The sequence below is a fragment of the Plasmodium gaboni genome, chromosome 14 (genome assembly GCF_001602025.1).
Source record: "Plasmodium gaboni strain SY75 chromosome 14, whole genome shotgun sequence".
Taxonomy (NCBI): Eukaryota; Apicomplexa; class Aconoidasida; order Haemosporida; family Plasmodiidae; genus Plasmodium; species Plasmodium gaboni.
Genome location: NC_031494.1, coordinates 1,514,852 through 1,539,896, shown reverse-complemented (window position 1 = coordinate 1,539,896; position 25,045 = coordinate 1,514,852). Strand labels below are relative to the sequence as shown.

General features: G+C 18.4%; 8 protein-coding genes across 8 annotated transcripts; 4 read left to right on the top strand and 4 right to left on the bottom strand.

Moving 5' to 3' along the window:
• Nucleotides 1–207: 207 nt before the first annotated feature.
• Nucleotides 208–882, top strand: PGSY75_1442000 (putative ADP-ribosylation factor; the record flags this gene model as incomplete). The annotated part of the gene is made up of 2 exons (XM_018788106.1): nucleotides 208–627; nucleotides 745–882. 2 exons carry the CDS (start codon nucleotides 208–210, stop codon nucleotides 880–882), a joined length of 558 nt encoding a protein of 185 aa, XP_018639478.1.
• Nucleotides 883–1,151: 269 nt separating this feature from the next.
• On the bottom strand, nucleotides 1,152–1,355 carry PGSY75_1441900 (putative transcription factor TFIIH complex subunit Tfb5; the record flags this gene model as incomplete). The annotated part of the gene is made up of 1 exon (XM_018788105.1): nucleotides 1,152–1,355. The coding sequence occupies one exon, from the start codon at nucleotides 1,353–1,355 to the stop codon at nucleotides 1,152–1,154; it is 204 nt and encodes a 67-aa protein (XP_018639477.1).
• A 695-nt stretch (nucleotides 1,356–2,050) lies between these two features.
• Nucleotides 2,051–3,232, top strand: PGSY75_1441800 (putative vacuolar-sorting protein SNF7; the record flags this gene model as incomplete). Its single annotated transcript, XM_018788104.1, has 3 exons — nucleotides 2,051–2,055; nucleotides 2,248–2,291; nucleotides 2,592–3,232. The coding sequence occupies 3 exons, from the start codon at nucleotides 2,051–2,053 to the stop codon at nucleotides 3,230–3,232; spliced, it is 690 nt and encodes a 229-aa protein (XP_018639476.1).
• Nucleotides 3,233–3,784: 552 nt separating this feature from the next.
• Nucleotides 3,785–5,149, bottom strand: PGSY75_1441700 (putative metalloprotease; the record flags this gene model as incomplete). Its single annotated transcript, XM_018788103.1, has 1 exon — nucleotides 3,785–5,149. One exon carries the CDS (start codon nucleotides 5,147–5,149, stop codon nucleotides 3,785–3,787), a length of 1,365 nt encoding a protein of 454 aa, XP_018639475.1.
• Nucleotides 5,150–7,678: 2,529 nt separating this feature from the next.
• Nucleotides 7,679–9,388, top strand: PGSY75_1441600 (acid cluster protein 33-like protein; the record flags this gene model as incomplete). Its single annotated transcript, XM_018788102.1, has 1 exon — nucleotides 7,679–9,388. One exon carries the CDS (start codon nucleotides 7,679–7,681, stop codon nucleotides 9,386–9,388), a length of 1,710 nt encoding a protein of 569 aa, XP_018639474.1.
• A 1,071-nt stretch (nucleotides 9,389–10,459) lies between these two features.
• On the top strand, nucleotides 10,460–12,479 carry PGSY75_1441500 (hypothetical protein; the record flags this gene model as incomplete). Its single annotated transcript, XM_018788101.1, has 4 exons — nucleotides 10,460–10,553; nucleotides 10,859–12,015; nucleotides 12,181–12,314; nucleotides 12,407–12,479. The coding sequence occupies 4 exons, from the start codon at nucleotides 10,460–10,462 to the stop codon at nucleotides 12,477–12,479; spliced, it is 1,458 nt and encodes a 485-aa protein (XP_018639473.1).
• Nucleotides 12,480–13,100: 621 nt separating this feature from the next.
• On the bottom strand, nucleotides 13,101–14,615 carry PGSY75_1441400 (putative FACT complex subunit SSRP1; the record flags this gene model as incomplete). Its single annotated transcript, XM_018788100.1, has 1 exon — nucleotides 13,101–14,615. The coding sequence occupies one exon, from the start codon at nucleotides 14,613–14,615 to the stop codon at nucleotides 13,101–13,103; it is 1,515 nt and encodes a 504-aa protein (XP_018639472.1).
• A 1,617-nt stretch (nucleotides 14,616–16,232) lies between these two features.
• PGSY75_1441300 (putative serine/threonine protein kinase) lies at nucleotides 16,233–23,030 on the bottom strand (the record flags this gene model as incomplete). The annotated part of the gene is made up of 5 exons (XM_018788099.1): nucleotides 16,233–21,923; nucleotides 22,049–22,257; nucleotides 22,388–22,630; nucleotides 22,748–22,808; nucleotides 22,911–23,030. 5 exons carry the CDS (start codon nucleotides 23,028–23,030, stop codon nucleotides 16,233–16,235), a joined length of 6,324 nt encoding a protein of 2,107 aa, XP_018639471.1.
• Between the last annotated feature and the right edge of the window lie 2,015 nt (nucleotides 23,031–25,045).

Below are 25,045 nucleotides of genomic sequence, written 5' to 3'. Positions count from 1 at the left end.
ATATATATATATATATTTTCCTCTATTTTCTGTATTATTATATTAATGAAAATGCTTTAAAAATAACAAAATTTTGGAAGACACAAAGAAGAATTCTTACTCTTATAAAATATTTTATTAGGTAGAAGAAGAAAAAAACATATACACATATAAAATATATATTTATATATATTATATACATTTTATAATGACCTGTAATTTTAAAGAATGGTATTGTTAAAAATTCTAAAAAAAATAAAGGATAATAAAAAGAATCTAAGAATACTAATATTAGGGTTAGATAATGCTGGAAAAACAACTATAATAAAAAGATTATTAGGTGAAGATATTTATAGTGTTAGTCCAACATTTGGATTTAATATTGAAACAATAGAATTTGATAATAATATTCTAAACATATGGGATATAGGAGGACAAAAAAGTATTCGTCATTTTTGGAAAAATTATTATGAAGATGTAGATGGTATTATTTTTGTTGTTGACAGTACAGATTTGTTTCGATTACAATTATGTTCATTTGAATTGAAACAAATATTAAAAGAGGAAAGATTATATGGATCTACATTATTAATTTTATCAAATAAAGTAGACATTGATAAATCTCTAACTATTAATCAAATAGCTGAGGTTAAATAAAAATTTTAAACTTTTATGATATAAATATATGAACATATATACATACGTACATACATATATATATTTATATTTATATGCTTTTATTTTTTCTTTTAATTTTTTTTTTAGATACTCAAATTGAACGATATGAGTATGGACAGGCATTGGTGTATAAATGAATGTAGTGCCTTTTCTGGTAAAGGCTTATTAAAATCTTTCATGTGGCTAATTGATGATATAACTGAACGTATTGATAGTTCAAAATAATTTTTCTTTTGTATCTTTTTTTTTTTTTTTTTCTGTTTTTTTAGTTAATTGAACACACACAAAAAAATAAATTAATAAAAAAAAATGAATAAAAAAAAATGAAAGCAACTAAAAATAAAATATTTACATAAATAATTATAAATAAATAAATAAATTATATATATATATATATATATATATTTTTACAAATAAGTTTAATTATCCTTCGAATTTATAATACCATCCTTATATTTATAATTTTTTTTAAACAAAAGAAATTATTAAAAAGACTAATCTTCAGTTTCATGCCTTTCTGAATATTCCAATTGTTTTATTACTTCTTTTTCTAGAAAATCATGAACATTTTCTTTACATAAACAAACAGTCTCACTAATTTTTTCAATCAAAAAATTCTTCTCTTCATTTAACATTAAAATTATTTGCATAGTAGGTTCATCGCATTTAACTAAAACTCCTTTTATAGCTGTCACCATTCTTATAATGTTCTTCTTTTATGTTGTTCTATAGTGTTAATTGGTACATGAAATAAAAAAAAAAAAAAAAATATATATTATATATATTTCTTATATATAATTATAATAATGCTGTTATATATTCTTATCAAACGGAAGAAAATATTTTATAAAAATGCCAATATATATATATATATTTTTATTTTTATAATATTATTATATTTTATATTTCTAATTATATGGAAAACTTTATTATTGAGGTAAAAAAGAAAAAATATATTATATATATATATATATATATATATATATAATTACAGAAATAAAATTATATAATCCCTTATTTTTGTATAATGAATTTAAAAAAATTAAATTAATATATTATACATTTATGCATACATAAAATATAATAAATATATATAAGCATATATTATTTTTTTTTTTTTTTCCAATGGATTAATTTGATTTTTAAAATGTTGACAATCTATATGAGGGAGAAAGTAAACATATATGTAAAAATATATTTGGATATTGAGAATATTTAAAATATAATATAAAATAATAAATAAATAAATAAAAATTATGTATTTTATAAATTCTTAGTGTATTTATTACTTTATTATTATTTTTTTTTAATTTTGTTGTTTTGTTAAAAAATATTGTGAAGTCTCTTTAAATTTTTCCTTTTTTTTTATTCAAAGTCAAACCAAAAGAGCACTATGAAGTAAAAAAAAAAAAAAAAAAATGAACATCATAATATTGATAACATAATAATTATGTACATTTTTTTTTTATGTGAAAATTTTCATTTTGTAACATATTTATCAAGTATTTGTTTAGTACAAAAAATTTATATATCATTGTTGTGTATTTTTGCATTTAAATTTTTTTTTTTTCTTTTTTTTAATCTTTTAAGGTTCTTCAAGGGTAAAAAAGATAAAACATTGGATGAAGCTTATGGTAATATATTGTAAAAAAATTAAATGAATATAATATAAATATATATATATATATATATATATATATATATGTTTATTTATATACATATTCATATATGATCAAATAAGTTCTCATATATGTTGTCTTATATTTTTCCCAATTATTTGTAACACATATAATAGTATCATATATATAAATATGAATACATAAGTCCAAATTTATAGAAACATATATATATTTATTTATTTTAATTATCCATCTTTGTATATTTTTATCCTTTGTGTATTATTTTATTTTTTTTTTTTTTAACGTCTCTGTTAGACACCCTCGAAAAAAGCGTTAAAAGTATTGATGAAAATATAGAAAAATATAATAAGGAACTAAATGTAATAAAACAAAAAATTGAAGAAGAAAAAAAAAAAAATCCAGTTAATCAACACATTATCAACAGTTTAAGAAATAAAGCTGCAAATATTATACAAAAAAAGAAAGTATATGAAAATAATAAAGAAAGCACAATGGGTATACAATTTAATATTGATCAAATAAAATATGCAAATGATAATGTTCAACTTTCTATTGATACATATAAGGCCTTACAAAATACAAGCAAGGTGTTGAAAAAAAATATTAAAAAAGTAAATATAAATAAAATTGAAAAATTACAAGATGATCTATTTGATTATATAGAGGATACCAAAGAAATTGGAAATATTTTATCATCCTCATATGATATACCACTAAATTTGGATGAACAAGAAATTGATGCTGAACTAGCTTTAATTGAAGATAGTATATTAGACGAAAATATAGAACAAGATAATATAGCTAGCTATATAGACGATGATAAAAAGGAGGAAGACAAAAATTTATTGCAAAATATTCCTCTTGAAGAAAAAATTTTTGATACAAATCAGGAAAAAACAAAAAAAGAGACATATTTCGCACAAAGGGAAGGTTAATTAATGGAAGTGTTAATACGATTATAATAAAATAATAAATATATAAATATAAAAATATATATATATATATATATATATATATACATATATATGTTTTAATTTTTTTTTTTTTTTTGTTTTACAAAAATGTGTTATAACTTAATAATATGTATAACAATAATGTCTTATTTCTATATTATTTGTCTTTTTTTTTTCTATCTTATTTTGTTTTATTTATTAATATTTTTTTTGTATTACTATCAAAAGGGTTTGTTTTTCATAAAAAAAATAAATTTTTTTTACAGAAAAATTGTTATATCAACAAAAAAATATAAAAATAAAAAAAAAAATAAGAAACAAACAAAAAAATACAAATAAAAACAAATTAATGTGTACGAAAAAAAAAAAAAAAATATGAAAAGAATAAAAATTTAAGAGTTATATATATGTTAATTAGACAAGGGGCATATAAACAAATAAATAAATAAATAAATATATATATATATATATGGTGGCATATAATAAAGACACAGTTTTGTTTATGTTTATATTTTTTAATTCATTTTTATCATTTTAATCCTTCTTAAAAATTTTGGAGGGTTTGTATTTACTGTCCTGCTCAGGAGGACACATGAAGGGCCAGTAATCATGTAGACATTTATCAAAAACATTATTTATATAGGTATGGGTATCAGTACTACAAGGTTTATATTGATATAATGATGAGTAGACATTATTATATATACATTTATTTTTTGAAGTATTTTCAATTCCTGAAGATTTTGAACTATTAAAAACATCTTTATTTCCTACAAAATATTTGCTATTAAAATAATTACATTGGTTACTTAAATTATAGGCTCGAATTTCTGAACAAGCAATATGCTTACAATTATACATATCTATATTTGCTCTAGCAAAATCAAAGGCATGTATAAGTTCATGTGTTAATATATATTTTAATTTATAATAATTAGTAATATTATTTGAACATAACCATATAGTATTGTTTATTGGATTATATCCTCCTATATATTTGTCACTTTTATTATTACTTTTATTATCAATAGTTGTCATATTTTGTTTCAATGATGATAACTCTGAGCAAGAACAATTATCATCTTTTATAATACTTTGATAATTATTTTTTTTAATGTTATTAATATATGTATTATTAAATTTATAATAAGATGAAAAGAAGTTAGTAAATTTATCGTAAATTTTTTTTTTTTCTTCTTTATTATTTGGACAATTTATATATATAACATTGATAGGACGATTTAATGCTGATAATGAATTAACTAATATTTTAATTCTATAATTGTTAAGTATCATATACATAAATATTTGTAATTTTATTTTATTAAATAAGCTTATATCATCATTAAAATATGTATTTATTTTTCTTTCCTTCTTTTTATAATCATTATTACTTATCTGGTTATGTTCTTTTATTTTCTTTTTCATATTATCTTCATTTAATTGAATATCACTTGTTGTAAACAAATTATTGTTATTATTATTATTATTATTATTATTATTTAAGAAAATTTCTTTGCTATCCATATTATTTGTATCATTGTTAATGTCATCACGATTTATATTTTTCTCTTTATTCTGTGTAATATATTCATTCTCATTCATTCTTACATACTCTTCAAAAAACTCTTTATTATTTTGTACCATGTTTTTAAAATTCTCATTTAAATTATAATTTATTACAAATAAGTTACTATAATTTGGCCACTTACATGTGCCCTTATATTTTAAAGAATATTGTATTAAAAATAACATATCATTAAAATTGTCCTTTTGATTTGATTTATCACTAAAAAAGTATTTCTCTACATTTTTTATTAAATCGAATATTTTATTTTCATTATTAAACCTTCTTATATTTTCTTTTAATTTTTCAAACTTTTTAGAAATTTCTTCCATAATTTTTTTTTTCAATATTGCTACAGATTATATTTTAAAATATTTAACAAATGTGAAAAATATAAAATATAACAAAAGAGGGATTATTTCTTTTCTTTTTTTTTTTTTTTTTTGTAATTCATAAAAGGATATGAAATTGATTCTTTTCTTATATTTTTTTTTTTTTTTTTTTTTTTTTTACACAACATATATATATATATATATATATATTTATTTACAATATATATTTTTTTAATTTTCATATAAATATAAAAATTGAAAAAGAACACACGAAAAAAGGACTTAAAATAATTCCAATAGTAGAAGTAAAAAAAAATCTAAATATGTATTAACTATTACACATGTTCAAATATTATTGTTATATAACCTTAAAAAATAATATAATATGTAAAAAAAAGAAAAAAAAAAAAAGAAAAATGATAATTTTAGAAACTAATTCAAAAATAAAATTAAATATTATATTATATTATAATATTTTATAATTTTAGGTTATATATAAATTATTATTGTCAATAATTATTTTGTTTCAACACAGAATGTGTTTTAATTTATATAGTACCACTATAATAATACACTTACATTGATATGTGTGTCTATATAATATCTTATAAGAAGGAGAAAAAAAAAAAATATACATACATATAATATAAATTATATTTATGGATTTATTCTTTTGAAAGTCCCTATGTAAAATAAATAACCAAATGTATTATATATACAAAAGTATAATACTTTATAATATTTTGATATATGTAGAAAAGTTTCTTATGTTTTTAAATAATTGCCCATTTAAAACCTCTTATGAGTATTATTCTATAAAATATATATTTATTAAGGTGTGTAGATAATTTTAACTATTCGCATATTTCCAGAATTTATTATTTCACATAAAAGGAGAATAATCTTATATATATATATATATATATATATACTTATATGTAGGTTATTTTCATTTTTTTTTTTTTTCCCTCCCCATGCATATAAATATATAATATTCCTTATATTTTCTAAAAAAAATTTAAATATTATTTAAAAAATACGAAATTTTATATAAAAATAAACATTTAAAGGACAAGATGCACTTATAAAAATAAAAAAAATAAAGAATAAATTATACATATAAATATATTCATATAACATATATGTAATATGATTATAATTAAATCCCCCCATATTTATACTATACTTTATTATATATATATATATAATATTGACTTTAATAAAGATCACATTTGAAATATCAGAAATTTATGCATGTTCTTTCTTCAACTCTTCATATAATACCTTCATTTAAATAAATATCGCATAAAAAATAAAACAATAAATAAATAATATTAAAGGACACATGAAATTATAATAAATTGACATTTTAATATTTAAAATTAAAAAATATACACATACATATATATATTTATTATTAAAGGTATCATTTTTTTTATATTAATATTGCATATATATATATATATATATATATATAATATACATACATATAATATATATTTTTTTTTGCGTACAAAAATAAACAACCGTATTTTCAATTTTTCATAAAAATTTCATATGTATTAAAATATATATATTAAAAAACATATATTTATTTAAATAGTTAAATGTTAATGTTTCACTTAATTATTTTGTTATGTGAAGAAAAAAATAAAATTAATAACTTATAATATTGTAAATTTGATAAAATTAAATAACCATAAATGCATATTTTTTTTTTGTACTTTTTTTTTTTTAATATTAACTATACAACATTTTATATATATAAAAGCAGTTTAAAAGTAGTTTACATATTAATTTTATAATATATAATATATATATATTATATACATATGATTCTAATGAAGAGTGAAATTATCCATATATATATATATATATATATATATATATTTTTATTTATTTGCATAATATCAAATGTCCATGTACAATTTTAAAATAGTAACTAAATTTTAATTTTATAGTTTTTTAAACGAATAATATTCCAACTTCTTTATTTAATAATAAAAAAAAAATTTAAATATATTTATATATGTTATATTCTAGAGTCAGAAAATTAAAATGTGAGGAAATATCTATATAATATTTTAAAAAGGTAAATAAAGAATAATATGATAAAATAAATACAAATATATAATAATTTCTTATTATAGTGAATACAAAAAAAGAATATCGTATGTAAAAATGAAATGAACTGTTATTTTTTTATTTTAATCATATACATACATATATATATATATATATATATATATATATATTAATTCGTGTGAATATAGAATGCTATTTATATTTAATTTATGATATATTTATCATATAAATCTAAGCTGACAGAAAGAATCTATCCTAATTAATTTTTTTTTTTTTTTTTCTTAATATATATAGGGATAAATTGAAATATAAAGGATTATTTTTATTTTTATACAAATTAATAAAATAATTACATATATATATATATATATATTTATGTACATGTATATATGTACATTGTTAATATTTTCCTTTTAATAATTTTTGTAATTTGTTTATTAAGAAATGGAACTAGAAAAGTTGTCTATGCATGAGGGTTATAAAAAATTTTGCTCAAAATATCCCTTGAAGAAATTGTCGATGCCAAAAAGTGATTTAGTATGGTGTTATTATGATATTAATAGTAAGAATGAGAATATAGTAATATTTTTACATGGTGTATGTGGAACTGCTGGATGTTATTTTTATCAGTTAGATAATTTAAGTAGGTTAGGTTTTCGAGTAATATCTTTACAGTATCCTTGTTATAACAATTTAAAGGATTGGATGAAAAATATGTGTAACATATTAGAATATTTGAATATAAAGAAAGCTCATTTTTTTGCTTCAGATTTAGGTGGCTATTTAATTCAGTTGTATGCTAAATTATATCCATCAAAAGTGGAATCTTTAATTTTATGTAATTCTTATAGAAAAACAGATAATTTTGCATCTATAGCATCTTTAAGAAATATATATGGAAAATTTTATAGTTTCTTACCTCATGTTTTATTAAAAAAAATTATATTAGAAAATTACATTTATTTAAATTATGAACATATAGATTTAAAAGAAATGAATTCTTTAGAATTTATGAGTAATGAAATTGATTTAATTTCAGCAGCAGATTTAGGAGGAAGAATAAGTTTACAATTATCTTCTGATAATATTGATAAAATTTATATGAATGATAAATGTATTACTATATTACAAACACTTAATAATATCTATCCTGATTCTTTAAATGATGATATGAAAAAAGCATATCCATTGGCAAAATATGCTATTATGAAATCAGGAGGAAATTTTCCATATCTTAGTAGATATGAAGAAGTAAATATGTATATATTAGTACATCTTAGAAATAATTGTAACACTAATTTTATCAAACAACAAATTACAACTATGTCAACAGTTAATTTAAATAAATACAAAAAAGAACAAACAAATCAATATAACCCTGAACAAAAATTTTATGATAAAAGTTCTTGTAAAATTAATTATAAGAATGACCACAACGAATATTATACAAATTCTGATCAACAAAATGATAAGGATACATATAATGAGTATTATACAAATGATTATATTCATAAACAAAACATTACTCATAATAAAATTAATAAAAATAATAAAGATAATTACATATCACATGATATTAAATATGATACTTCAAAAAATAATTATCAAGATATAACAGATGATGATTTATCATATAAATATAGTAATTATAATAGTAGTGAAAATATGAATGATTATATTAATGATAAAATTTCAAAAATTCAAAATGTGCATAATAATTATTCTGAATCAATTACAAATGATAAAAATATTTATCAACCAAATGTATATTCATATAATCAGAATGAACAATATAATTATATAAAAGAAAATTCATCAAATAATAATAATAATAATAATATTAATAATAATGAATTTGATGATGGTATATATAATATAAACCCTAATGATAATATGAACTATCAAAATAATTATTATAATAGAACTATTTCATCATCTGATGAACAACATTACGAAAAATTTAATAATCAATATAAATATAAATCTGAAAATAATGATAATAATACAAGTCAAAGTAGTAAACAAAATATACAAAGTTCCTATGAATCTTATAATAATAATTCCATAAATTATGAAGACAGAAATATTAATCTAAATGATTCCAATTATAAGAATTCAAATTTTGATAACAAAGATATCTATTGTCAATTTTGATTAAGTATATATTATATATGTGGGATATATGATCACATAATAAGATTATTCACACTTTTTATATTATATTACACATATAAAAAAATAATAATAAAATAAAATTATATATATATAATAAATATTCTTGTCATTCTTTAATTCTTTTATTTTATTTTATTTTATTTTTATTTTTTTTTATTTGTTTTGAAATTTGTGATTTTTATAATGTTAAATATGTAGATGACATTTTTTTTAGATTTTAATATTTTTATGAATCATATATTTTTTTATGTTATTTTTTTATAAGTTATTCTTTATATGTTATTTGTTATACTATGTTTATTGTATTTTTCTTTCCTTCTTTTTTTTTTTTTTTTTTTTTTTTTTTTGTTATATGTGATTTTCCAAAAGTCACCTATTTATATTTTTCTTTCAAAGACTCACAAAATTCAAATTTGCATAATTGCACATATAATAAATAAACTATAGCATTTTAAATAAATATTTAAATGTACATATATATATACATATATTTTATATAATCAATTTTGATTTCCTTATGAAAATAAATGACAAGATAAAAGCTTAAACATGCTCTGATACACAATATAATCCTTTATATAAAAGGAAGATACATTTTAATACATAAAAATATATATATATATATATATATATATATATATATATAATTACAAATAAAAGTAAAAAAATATGTATACATATATAAATATATATTATATGTATACATGTTTATTTAAGTTTCAGTACAATTTTATTTATATATTTTTTATTTTCTTCTTTTAAATAAATATATTTGTAAAAAAAAATAAATAAATATATATATATATATAATTCAATCTGAATAGAGAAACATTTAAAGTCTTGTTATATATATATTTTCCATCCCCTTTTTCAAAATGGAATTGTATTAAAACATCTAAAAAAATGATATAATAAAAAAAAAAAAAAAAAAAAAAAAAAAAAAAGAAAAGAACCATTATTTCATTTTTATTCGAAATATGAAAGGAACATAAAACAAAAAATATATATTATATATATATATTACATATATAATGAAACACTAAAAAAAAAATGGACATAACCGAATTTGATATTCCTTTATTTTCTCCTAATATAACTGAGATAAATTTCAGCATCTTCGATTTATGGTTGAGAGGATACAATGGTAAGGAAAAATATTCATATTAATAACATATTAATATAATATATAATAAAAAAAAAATAATACTTGTGTTATTATAAACATCCAAGTACCAAATATATATAATATATATATATATATTATTTTATTATAACAATAAATGTGCAATCGGATATATATTAACAAAATAGGAAACATTTTACTAAATAAAATGCATACATATGAAATTTTATTTTATCGTGGTTATTTTAAAAACATATTATATTGTATTATTCATTTTTTATTTATTATATATATATATATATTTTACTATTATTCCTTTTTTATAGAAGAAGAAGTGTTATGTGTTCTACAAAATTCGTTTTATTTCGATTTAAAGAAAAACAAAAAGGATGAAAAGAATAAGAATGAAGAAGGGTTGCATATAAAGAAAATAACAAATGAAGAAAAAAAAGGTGGGAAAGAAAAAATTCCCATAGGAAGAGCTAAAGATAATGTTTTCTTTGTAAAAAATAGAATATTGAATATTTTCAATACTGATAATAATGATAATAATTATAATTCAAGAAATATATTTTTCCAACATTTTTTATGCTTATATATAAAGCAACAATTTTATATATTTAATATATTGTCTTATCATCTAATGAATTTAGATTTACGGTTTTCCAATTTTTATGTCCCAATTAGTAAACATAAAGCATTAAAGTTAATAAGAATTTATTATGATATAGATTTTAATTTAGAAAAGGAAATAATAAAATATAAAAATATTAATAATATAAATAAATATACAGGTGAACTAGTAAAAGTCACAAATATTCATAAAATATCAGTCAAAAGACAAATAGAAAATATTAAAAATATGTGGAAATATATAATAAATATATATGAAGAGAGAAATATAAATATAGGAAAATTACAAAAAAAAAGAAGAATCACTCTAAAGAAAATTGTCAAATATATTAAAACACGTTTTAGATTTTCTACATGTTTTTCAAAAAGAGAAAGTTTTATTGATAATGATGATGGAAATTGTCGTAACGGATCATTTTTATTTAAAAAAAAAAAGAAAAAAAGAAAAGGAAAAGGAAAAAAAAAAGGAAAAATGGAAGATAGACAAGTTCAATATAATGTAATAAAAACATTAGAAAATTTAATAGGCATATATTTAGCAAAGAGATATTTTCGTTTATATTGGATTATAGTATATCATATAGAAATTCCTAAAAAAATTAATATTGCATATCCTTATTTTAATAATATTATTCTCCTATTATTAGAAAAATTGGAAATTAACGATTTTATTTTATCCAAAGAATATATAAACATAAGTAAGGATATATATGCAACTTATAAAAATAACAAAAATATGGATACCTTGAAAAGTAAAGCATGTGTAATAGCTGATATTAATAATATACTAAAAAGCAAAGTACTAATTAGGCTCAAATGTATTTTAAACCTATTGTGCTGTTTTAGAAATGTAATACATAAAAAATTATACACATATATATATATATATATATATATATATATATATATATGTGTTATATTTTTATCATGTAACTACTATTATACACGTTGTTATAATTTTTATATTATTTATTTTATTTAATCATTTTATTTTATTCGTTCTATTCTTTTTCAGTCATATGAACTAACCAAGTTTATTTCAATATTCTTTGAATTGCAAAAACATGAGCCACTAACTAACGAGAAGACATTCATAAAACAGAATGTTGGGAATAATAATTTTGTTAATAGGATTATGGGTTTTATAAAGTAATATCATATTTTTGAAATTATGCATTTATATGTATATTTTCTCGTAAAAAAATTAATAAATATATATATATATATTATTTATTTTATAGGGAAGCTGAAAATTATTCCAAAATAAAGAAGGAAGAATATGAAAAGATACACGAAAAGAATATTAACGTATAAATATATTAACGCACACATAAGGTCATAATATGTAAATATATATATATATATATATATATATTTATTTATTTTATGAAAAGAACACATAACTTTATGAATTTTAAATCCATAACTATTTCTTTTTAATTACATTTATATATAATACACATATATATATTTTTTTTTTTTTTTTTTAATTTAATTTTTTTTTCTGTTATTATTGTTTACTTTTATTTTTGTGAACATGATTAATCTTTATAATTTACCCTTTTAATTTTAATTTGACAACAAAATATATAGTTATATATTTTACCTGAATGTTGATAATATTTTGGTATAAATATATATATGTCATTGAATAAAGTTTAATTGTTGATAGTTATAAATTGAACATGTTATATAAAATATTCCAATGGAATATATAATATAATATAATAATATTGTACATGGTAAAATATGAAAAAAAAAAAAAAAAAAAGGAATATATCATTTTTCTTATATATAAAATATAACTTCTTTTAAATTATTCAAATATTTTTCATGTGTAGCAAAATACTTATTTTTTATATTCACAAATGTAATATTAATATATATATATATATATATATTACTTGAATAATGCCATAATTTTTAATTTTAAAACTATTTATCATCGTCTTCTTCTTCTTCCTCTTCCTCATCATCATCATCGTCATCATCGCCATCATCATCTTCATCCTCTTCCTCAGCAACATAATCATCTTCATCGTCGTCATCATCAGCAACATATTCTTCTTCATCGGATTCATCTAATTCATTATGGAAATCTGCTTTTTTCTCTAAATCATTTGCATCATCTTGTATATTAATATTTTTACTTTTTAAAAAGGTAAGTAATGGATTATACTCACTTTTATCAATATTTGTATATTCATAGCTCATTCCTCTTTTGTGTTTAATAATAAGAGAAAAGAAACGGTGTTGATTAATATTTCCTGTTCTCTGAAAACTGAGTGTTACAATATCATCAAAGGAAATAAGAATAACCGGTTTTACAATAAAAAGGAAATATTTATTTAATGGATAAAGTTGACCACTTGCAGCTCTATAACTGCAAGTAATACCATGTTGGTTTTTAGAAGTTCGATAATCTCCTGGAACAATAACACTTTTATTAACTAAAGCAGTAAAAAGTTTGGTTACAACATCATGAGCTTTTCCTGAAATAGTTTTTTCAAGTTTATATTTTGTCATAACTTCATCACTAGCACTTATATCTAATTCCATATCATCATCATTATTTAATTGTATTAAAATAAAAGGATATTCTGTTTGTCCTTGTTTCATTTTATTACTTAAACTAAATATTAAAACATATTGATTAGAATTACTTTTTGGTACTAAAATCATTTTATTAATATTAGTATATTGTATATTAAAATCATAAGATTTTCCATGTAACTTAAATGTGCTTGAATACATTTCAATATCATATCTACCTCTTGGAACTAATAGAGGTATATTAGTTAGAGAAGCAATACTTTCACTTTTGGTATCTCCTATATTTACTTTTTCCAATAAATCATTTTTTAAATTCTGGAAATTTTGATTTTCATCATTTTCATGTGGATAATAAAAACGTATTTCAGCTAAGAAATCTTCATTACCTTTATTACTGTTTTCTTCATTTTTAAATTCCATAGCAATATCAGTTTTAATTTGTACATTTAATTGATTAATATTATTCGTAGGTAAATTAAAAGCATATTTATTATCTATATCAAAACATAAATTAGAATTTTCTAATTTAAATTCTCCCCAGTTCCATCCTTTCGTTGCTATCTTTCTATTATTTAATCTTATATTAAAATATTTTTGGAAATGTTGGGTTATTTCACTCACATTTCTATCAGGAAATCCATCAAAATATATTATGATATTCTCTTTTGATTCACCTAATTTTAAATGTAATCTATTATTATTATAACTAGTCTTAATCCAACATCCTTCATCAATATCACTACACTTATACTGATATACATTATTTGTCTTTTTATTTTTCCATCCCAAAAATTCATTCGACATCCTAAAAGAACCAAAATCACTTCCACCAAAACCTCGAATATTACCTACTGACAAAACGGGACTGCTACCGCTGGATGCGTTATTATCACCCATTTTTTTTTTTATTTTATATAAAAATAAAGAAAATTAAATAAATATCGATATATAAATAAACTTAAAAGAATTCAAATTATTTGAATATATTTAAGGTGTATATTTATTTAAATACAACTTCTTTTTAAAAAAAATACTTAAAAAAAAAAAAAAAAAAAAGGTGTGCAAAAATATTGACGAATTTTTTATAACTTTTAAAAACTTGAAATATTTCTAATAGAGATAAAATGATATTCAAAATTATATATTCACATAAAATAAGATATTAATAAATAAATATAAATATAAATATATATATATATATATATATATATATATATATATATATATAATGTTAAATGAAATATATTTTAAATATAAAGTATAAATAAAACATATACATAAAAAATATATTCTTACACAATTGACGTAAAATTATATTGAGTTATTTAAAATTTTCATATATAAAATATTCATAAGGACATTTAAAAAAAAAAAAAAAAAGCTAAATAGTATTTAAAACACATCACAAAGATATATAATATATATAATTTATATTATTCATTTCATTATGTTCTTAATAGATTATGAATTAAAATTATTTAAAAATATTTTTATTAATATATTCATCGTATTCTTAATTTATATATCCTCATAATATTATTTTTTAATCTTTATTTCTTAACTATTTTTTTTTTTTTTTGTTTTTTTCCTCTTTCCACTAATTCAAAACAAAATTTAAAAAAAAAAAAAAAAAATTATATTATTATCTTAAATGTAGTTGACAAAACAATTTATTTTTTTTTATATCACATTATTATATATTATTATATATATGTTCAAGCCCTAGTGAAATAATAAATGAATAAAGTAAAACAAAAAATGAAGAAAAAAAAGAAAATAAAGGAATATATAAATTTTAGCACAAAAATGTAAAACCCATTTTTAATATATAATAAAAAATTCGAAAAATGGATTAATATATAAAAAAAAAATAAAATAAGCCTTATTAAAATAATATGCATATAATAATATATATATATATATATATATTTACAATTATAAAATGTATATATATATATAACCTGTTTATGCGGAATAACATTAACGGTATATACAATGTTTAAATATAATATATATATATGATCAATTTTATATAATGATGTATAATATATATAAATATGGAACAATAAGAATTATTACGGTATTATATATTTTAATATATTATATAAAATAATTTTATATATGAGTAATAAACTATATTTATATGTTATTATATTTATGTTATATATAAAAATTTGATTCTATGTTTTTCTGGGTTTTTTTTTTTTTTTTTTTAAGTCTTAAAAATATATGTACGTATTTATTTTAAATATATATAACTATGTGAAATAAGGATGTACAATTTTAAGTTTCCCAACATTTTAATTTAATATTTATATATATAAACATATATTATTATAATTGGTCAGTAGTATGGTTTAGAATTATAAATGAATATATTTATATCATTTTCTAAAAAAATCTTAATTTTTTATTTCTTTGTTATTCTTATAATTATCATTATATATATATATATGTAGGTTACGTGTGTATCTATTAATACATCCATATTATTTAAAAAAAAAAAAAAAAATCTCATTTATATTTCGTACCTAATTGGTCCTTATTAAAATTACGAGTGAAAATATTTAACCACTTTACTTTGGGTTGAAATGTATTTGATTGCTCATTTATTTTTTTTTTTTGGAAATGATTACTCCGATCATTATTTTGTTTAACATTTGTAGATTTAATATTTGTGTGTGATATATATGAAATCGAGTCATTACTTAATTTTGTATCTTCAGAAATATTTTTTTCATTTTTATTTTTACTTGTTGTATCATGCTTTTTATTATTAGATATATTGATATCATTAAACGTAGCTATATCTTTTGATAAGGTATTTTTTCTTAAAAATGTATAATGATTTTTTGATAAAGAATGTAACATATAATCACGTAGATGATTATCCCAATTATTTGATGATATAAGATCATAATGCAATATTTCTTTTTTATCAATAATATTTTTTTGTTGACAATACGGTTTTTCTGTAACTGAATATGTATCGAATGTATCCTTTATATTGATTAAATAATTATCATATGTATTCATATTATTATTATTATTATTATTTTGTGTGTTATGAGATATATTTAATTTATTCAAGTTGATTTTTTTCATATTATTTTTATTCATTTTATCATATATTTTATTCTTTACGACACAATTAATATTTTGATCTTCCTTATATATATTTTTTTTCATTTCATTATATGTTATTATATTTGAGTTTATACAACCATTTTTATCACTCTTATAACTTTTATTGTTTTTCTTGGTCATTAGGCTTTCTTCTCTAATTAATATAAAATCTGATACAATATTATGGACTTTATTATTTTTGTCATTATCATTAAATACTTGATTTTGTTCACATTTATTATTAACATATTTTTTGGTTGGTATTTTACAGTTTTTATTAATTGAAATATCAATTTCATCACATATTATATTATTATTAATAATTTGATTTTTTGTTTTTTTATTTAAATCTTCATTTGTATCTATAACATGGAATTTATGGCATAATGATAAATTTCTTCCTATAATATTTTTGAATTCTTTATTTGATAAATTATTTAATATATTATCTCTTATTAAAAATATATCACTACTATGACATTTTTTAGTTACACTAGGTATATTATCTATTAGGCTGTTTCCATTTTTATTTATATAATTTAAATCAGAATGTTGTTTTTGATTTATATCATATATATTTATTTTATTCTTATGTTCTATCACATAATTATTCATACGATTTAATAATAATATATCCTTCTCTGCCCTATCTCCTTTTTTATTATCATAATAATAATTAACATCATTTTTTATATTTCCTTTAAAATGTAACATACTAAATGATCTCTTAAAAGAAACATAATTGTTTTGGTAAAACACATCGGTTTGCTTCTTTTTAATTTTGTTAATATAATCCAAGTGTTCATAATTTTTATATTTCTTTTCAATACGTATATTACTTGGATTTGATAATATACATTTTTTATTACTTAATATATTATTTTTTTTTTCTCTTTCATTTTTGCTCTTAATTTCTTTATCACTCAAATTTGTAATGTCTAAGTAGGACACGTCTTCATCAATATAAAAAATATTATTATTAGAACTACATTTTTTTATATCATCATATATATTGACATGTTCATTTTTTTGTGTATACCTATTTTTATATCTTATGCTTTTGTTTGAGTATGATTCATTCGAATCAACTTTATTAATGTCAACCTTATTTATATATGTAGATATTTTATTTGTTATATCAAAAGGATATTCACTATAGGAATAATTTCTCATTAAATGATTATAGGGGCATTTAAATTTTTTGTTATATTCAAGTTTATTTGAAGAAAAAGGTTCAAGATTATTTTCAGTAAATAGATTATTATGTAATACACTATTGTTACATAATTCATGGTATATTTTTTTATCCTCATTAAAGATATTTTTTACAGAATTATTATTTATATCTTGCAATCTGTCATATATACTATTTTTAGAATCACAAATACAATCATTAATTTTGATATTATTAATTATATCATTTTTTCCATACAAAGAACTATATTTTTTATTATGTTCTTTATTAAAATAATTAGACCTTTCTATTTTTATATATTCATTTATATAATCCTTTTGAATTAACTTCATATAATTATTCACATGTCTTGTATACAATATTTTTTCATCATCTAATATAAGCTTTTTATGTTTTGTAAAATTTGATTCTATCTTATGTTCATTTTTTTCTTCTTTTGTTTTATTGTTATAATTATCGTTTTGATTTATATCATACTTTTTAATATTTAATCGTGATATTTTTTCATATTCATTATGATCATTATTATGACCTTCTTTATATACATAAATATCTTTTTCATTATTATCCGCATCTTTATGTGCTTCAATTTTATTATAAGAAAAATCGTATTTTATTTCATTACATTCATCTGGTGTATCTACATTTATAATATATATTTTTTCTTTTCCTTTTATATCACATATACTATTACTATTTGTATGTTGAAAAATATTACCACACATTTTTGTATTTTCATTACTATTAATATTTGACATCATTATTTTGTCATCAATAAAATGTTGCTCATTATCTGTATTATAAATATTATTTGAATTTATAATATCTTCATTTATATTACTATTAATATTAATATTATATTTTATGTCCTCCATATTTATATCTTCCTTGTTCTCTTCATTTTTCTCTGGATTAACAATACTATATATTTTATCCATTCCAAAAAAATTAATATTTTCAATAATTTTCTCCCTATTTTCATTTTTGTCTGCATTTAATGAACACACTGAAGAATTTACATATGCATCATTTATATCATCTATAGAATAAATACATTCCCTCTTAACATCATCATCAATACATTTGTATGAATAATTATTATTCGTGCTTATAATTGTACTATTATTATTTGAATCTTCTTTTATAACATGCATATGTATATTCTTATCCTCATAAATGTTACTATACTTTTCATTGTCATTTGACAATTCTGAAATTTTTTTTTTACATACTTCAGTATCATCAATCTTATTAAAATTATTCATTTCGTCCATACTAACAACATCAGTAGCATTTTTTCCCTTTTCATTTATATCAATATCACTATTTGTATATTTGCTATTATTGCATTTTTCAATATGTTCATTCATTTTGGCTAGCTCAAAATTATTATCACATTTTGGATTATTTACATTCATCTTCATAATAATATAGTCTTCCTTTGTTTTCTTTATATTATCATTATATGTTTCTTTTGCAGTTATATGTTTGGTGCTTGATATATTATTGCTATCTGAATTATTAGGAGAATTACTTTTTAACTCACCAACATTTATATTATTATTATTATTATTATTTTCCTTTTCATTCACTGCAGAATAATTATATTTACATTTATATTTATTTGCATCCTTATTTATATCAAAAAGATCATCATTATTATTTACAAAAATTTCTTCTGATGAAATCTCTTTTTTATATACATTATATAATTCATTAGTAGAACAATTCAATATAGTAGATTTTTCAATATTCATTTTGTTAACATCATTTTGGTTATCCTTTATATAAGATGATGAGCATATTTTTTTATCATATGAGGAGTTATTTACATAATGAGAAATGTTTCCATTATATATACTACTAATATCATATTTTATAGAACTTATGGGTGCATTATTTATATTATAATAAGGGGGACTTCCCTTTTCATACACAATTGAATTATATGAAATAAGCTCACTATTATTAGTTCCACTTTTTTTTTTTTTATATATATATTTATTATATTCCTTTTTTTGATCATCATCATCATCATAATAATAATAATAGTAATTATAATATGGTAGATTATTATAATTATGTTTATTAATAGATAATTTGTTATCTATATATAAATGTCTATTTTGATCATTTGAAATAATATTATTATTTAATGCTATAATATTTTTAAATTTATCTGCCCTAATATTGCATTTAGATTTATTCACTGTATTGTTATTTATATAATCCTTAATTTTATATGTACTACCATTTTTATCCTTATTAACAATATTATATTTTTCAACATTCTTTATTGCTTTATCTTTTATATAATCATCATTTAAATACATATCATTATTTTTTAAATAGTATATTTTTTCTACGTATTTGTTTTGTAAACCAGATATTTCTTTATTTGAACTGTTACTAATAATATTCACATTTTCATGTATACTATTATCATTTTTTTGAAACATGTTCATATCATACAATATATGATCATTACTAGAACATATGGAATGTATTTTATTCTTATTTACTAATTCTTCATCCTTTTTATTTTCATTATATTTAATTTGCATACAACCATTATTATTATTATTATTATTATTATTATTATTATTATTATTATTGTCAATATTGATCATTATATTTTTTTCTGCAATAATATTATTATTACCATTCTTATTCCCTATAACAAAATTAGCTATCTTATTATTTATATTCATCTCCTTTGTATTTTTTCCAGTTAAATAATGTCCTATCTTTTTATTTATCACATTAGGATCCCCAACAATTTCATCTTCACTTTTCTTCAATAATGTTTCCAAATTGTAATCATTTTTATGTTCACCTAGAGTATTATTATATTTGTTATCACCCTTAAGGTAATATTTCATATGATTATATAATACCTCCTTCAAATTATTACTATTAATATTATTATTATGCAAACTATATACACTGTTAGAAATATTATCTAATTTATAGGTAGTTCCCCCCACATTATTTTTGTCTCTTAAATTATTGATATTTAAGATAGCACTTATATTATTATACATATTACTATTCATATTACTATTCATATTATTATTCATATTATTATTCATATTAGTAATATTACTATTCGAAATAGTTGTGCTGTTACAATTACTATATAAAGAGTTAGTAGTACTATTATGATCATTTTTTATTAATGCCAACCTTTTATAAATATTATAATCTATAATATTCTTATTTGAATATATTGGATATCCAACCGTTGAGGATAAGGGAAAATTTATTTTTTTATTTATGTTAGACATTTCTAATCTACTTTTAGCTGTTCCAGCTAGCCATTCATGTTTTATAACTTCATCAAGTGATAACCTATTTTGTGGATTAATATTTAACATAGCTAATAATAAACTGCGTACACTTGTAGAAAATTTATTAACACGGTTTTTAGGAAATACGATTTTCTTTTTTATAATTTCATTATATGCTTCTTTTACATCTTTATCTTCACTATCATATGGAAGTAAACCAAATAACATAGCATATAATATTATGCCTAAACTCCATATATCAGCTTTCTCACTCTTATATCCATTTTTATTATTACAATTTAATACTTCAGGTGCTGCATAGCTTAAAGTACCTACAATATCATAATGTAGTTTATCTTTCTCATTTACACAACATGCACCAAAATCTCCAATCTTTAAATCATACTCTATGCATGAGGGCAATTTGCCAACCCTAATCAAAGTCTTCTCTTTTTGTGATATTTGTATTTTACATAAAAATATATTTTCAGGTTTTAAATCTCTATGTGCAATATTATTTTTGTGCATATATTTCAGCCCTTGGACTATTTTACGAAAAAAATATTGAGCACTTACTTCGTCTAAATAGAGTTTCTAAAAAACGTAAGAACAATAGAAAAAGAAAAAGAAAAAGAAAAATAAAAAAATATATAAAGAATGTAAAAAATATTTATTTTAAAATATATATATATATATATATATATACATTTTATTATTACATTTCGAACGTATGATATTAAATCTCCAGCATCGCAATATTCCATAATTTGAATAATTTTATCTTTAGTCTCTAAAATATTCAACGTTTTAACAACATTCGGGTGATTCATCATGCATGATATTTTTATTTCGTCTTTTAATTTTTCAAATAAACCAATATCACCTTGTACTGTGCATTTATCTATGGCCTTCGCAGCAACAAAGGTATCTAAATAAGTGAAAAAAAAACAAAAACAAAAACAAAAACAAAAAAATTTCATAAATAATATATATATTGATAAATATATATATATATATATATATATATATATATTTTCTTTATATACGAATTAAATTACCAGTTGATTTGTCTAAGGCTACATGAACTTGACCCACAGAACCTGTATTTATTTTTTCTAAAATGATATAATTCTTAATATGATAATATTGTAATCTATCACATAATTTTTTTTTTGAATAAGTTGTTTGAATTTTTTTTCCATTCGACAAAAATACATGAAATAATTCTTGTCCTTTCCTAAGCCCACTTGACATTACACTATCAATATGATCACCCCATTGTAAGCTCTGAGCTTTTTTAACTTCAAAATGAAGAAGAAAAGGCATTCACAAAATATTTACTATATATATATATGAATATATATATATAAATGTATATATATATATATATATATATATATATATATATATTTTTATACCTGCAATGAAGTCTATGATACTTCTAACTTGGGGGCTAGCAGATAGATAAAGTTTTAAAAACTAAAACAAGAAGAAAAAAAAAATATATATATATATATATATATATGTTTAATAATAATTGGTTCATATATTTCATCACTTCATTTTGATTTCTAATTTAACCTGCCATATTAGAAATACATTTTCTGTTAGTTGTAAATCTAAACATGTTATGGACTCAACGTTTGGAAGCTGGCGAAGTTCATTGTCCCACTCAACTTTCCAGTTATCCGTTGTAGTCATTATATACAAAAATGTAAATATAAATAAAACTATGGTACTACCATATATTAACAAAAATATACAAACAAAAAAAGAAAAAAAAAAAAAAAAAAAAAAAAATATTGTCACACAAAAATTTTTATTAATAAAAAGATGAAATTATCAAAATTATACATTTAAACAAGAAATAAAAAATATATATATCTTACATTTTGAATTAAACATATTTTGTAAAAGACAATATAGTAAAAAAAAAAAATAATAAAAATAAAATAATAATAATGACAAAATTTCAGACATATAAAATTAAAACAAAGAGACAAAAACATTGAGTGTTTATACCACCTAAATTAACAACTTTTTAAGAACAACTTAATATTAAAAGCTGAAAATATTCACAATTTGATAATTTCGTTCATTATACAAAAAAAAAAAAAAAAAAAAAAAAAAAAAAAAAAAAAAAAAAAAAAATATATATATATATATATATGCATTTTTTATAATCGTATCTGCTACACCCAAAAGGATAAAGAAAAAGAAAAATATATAAGTATATAATAATGTGTGAAATATAAATGTGTATTTCTTATTCTCTTTTTAAAGAGTTAACAAATATATATATATACTATATATACATTTCCATGTATGTATAATAAAATATTCATAAATATATATATATATATATATATATTTTATTACGAATATACAGTTCAATAAATAAAAGAAAAAAAAAAAAAAAAAAACTCGTTATTATTTATTTCTTTTATATAATTTCAAAAATATATACCAAAGTGACATAATTATAAGTTAAAAAAAAAATGAAAATTTTTAAATATATATATATCTTATAATAACAAAATAGAATTAGACGAAATTTGCAATACATATCGTAAATAATATTAATAGTAATATTATTGTGGTGTCTTTTTTTTTTTTTTTTTTTTTTTTTAAATTAAATTGTTCTTGTTACACATGTGACTTATAATTAATGTCAAAATGTAGTAAAGCTGAAAAAAAACTAGAACAGAAGAAAATATTAATTCAAATATATATATATATATATATATATTTCTTCCTTAAAATTTTAAATATGAAAAGTAACTTATTATTACATGATTCAAATGTGTAATTATTCTTATTTTCTTATAATGAATATCCCCTTTTTTTAATTAAAAGAATAAAATAAAAATTGAAAAATAAGAAGGAGGTCTCCAAAAATAAATATATTAAAATAAAATAAGGCAATTTATATTTTCGCAATAAGATATAACTATATATTCATATTAGCACTTTTTTGCAGACCTCAAATAAAACCTTAAAGGCTTTTAAAAAAATAGATATATGTATGAAGATAAAATTTATATAAGTAAATAAATATATATATATATATATATATATATATATATATAACTGTGGAACGACATTACTTTTTTTTTAAAGACTATTTTTACACAAAAAAAAGGAACATTTAAATAAATAAATATTAATTTTTAAAATGAGGAAAATATATATATATATATATATATATATATATTTATTTATTTATTTGTGAATTATGGTCCTTAATACCAGTAAATTTTTTTAGAAATATATCCTTTTTTTTTTCATTTTAGAGAATACCTTTTTTAAAACTTTAATATATATTTTACCTTATATTTTTGAACAGCTTTACTATGAACTCATATATACATATATATATATATATATATATATATAGATATAATTTTAAACTATACCTATTACATTATACCTTTGCTTTCCATATATATATATATATATATATATTTTTTTTTTTTTTTTCCTTTGTGTTCGATTTATTAAAAATCTCCCAATATTTTGTCAACAAAAAAGAAATATTAAAAGTTTATTTTTTTTTTTAAATTGTTATTCTTTTGTCGAACAGAAAAAAAAAACAAATATTCTTTTCAAAATATTGGTGGTAGAAAAAAAAAAAAAAAAAAAAAAAAAAAAAAAAATTAAAAAAATAAAAAAATAAAAAAAAAAAAAAATTTTAAATTAAAATAATTTTTTTAAAT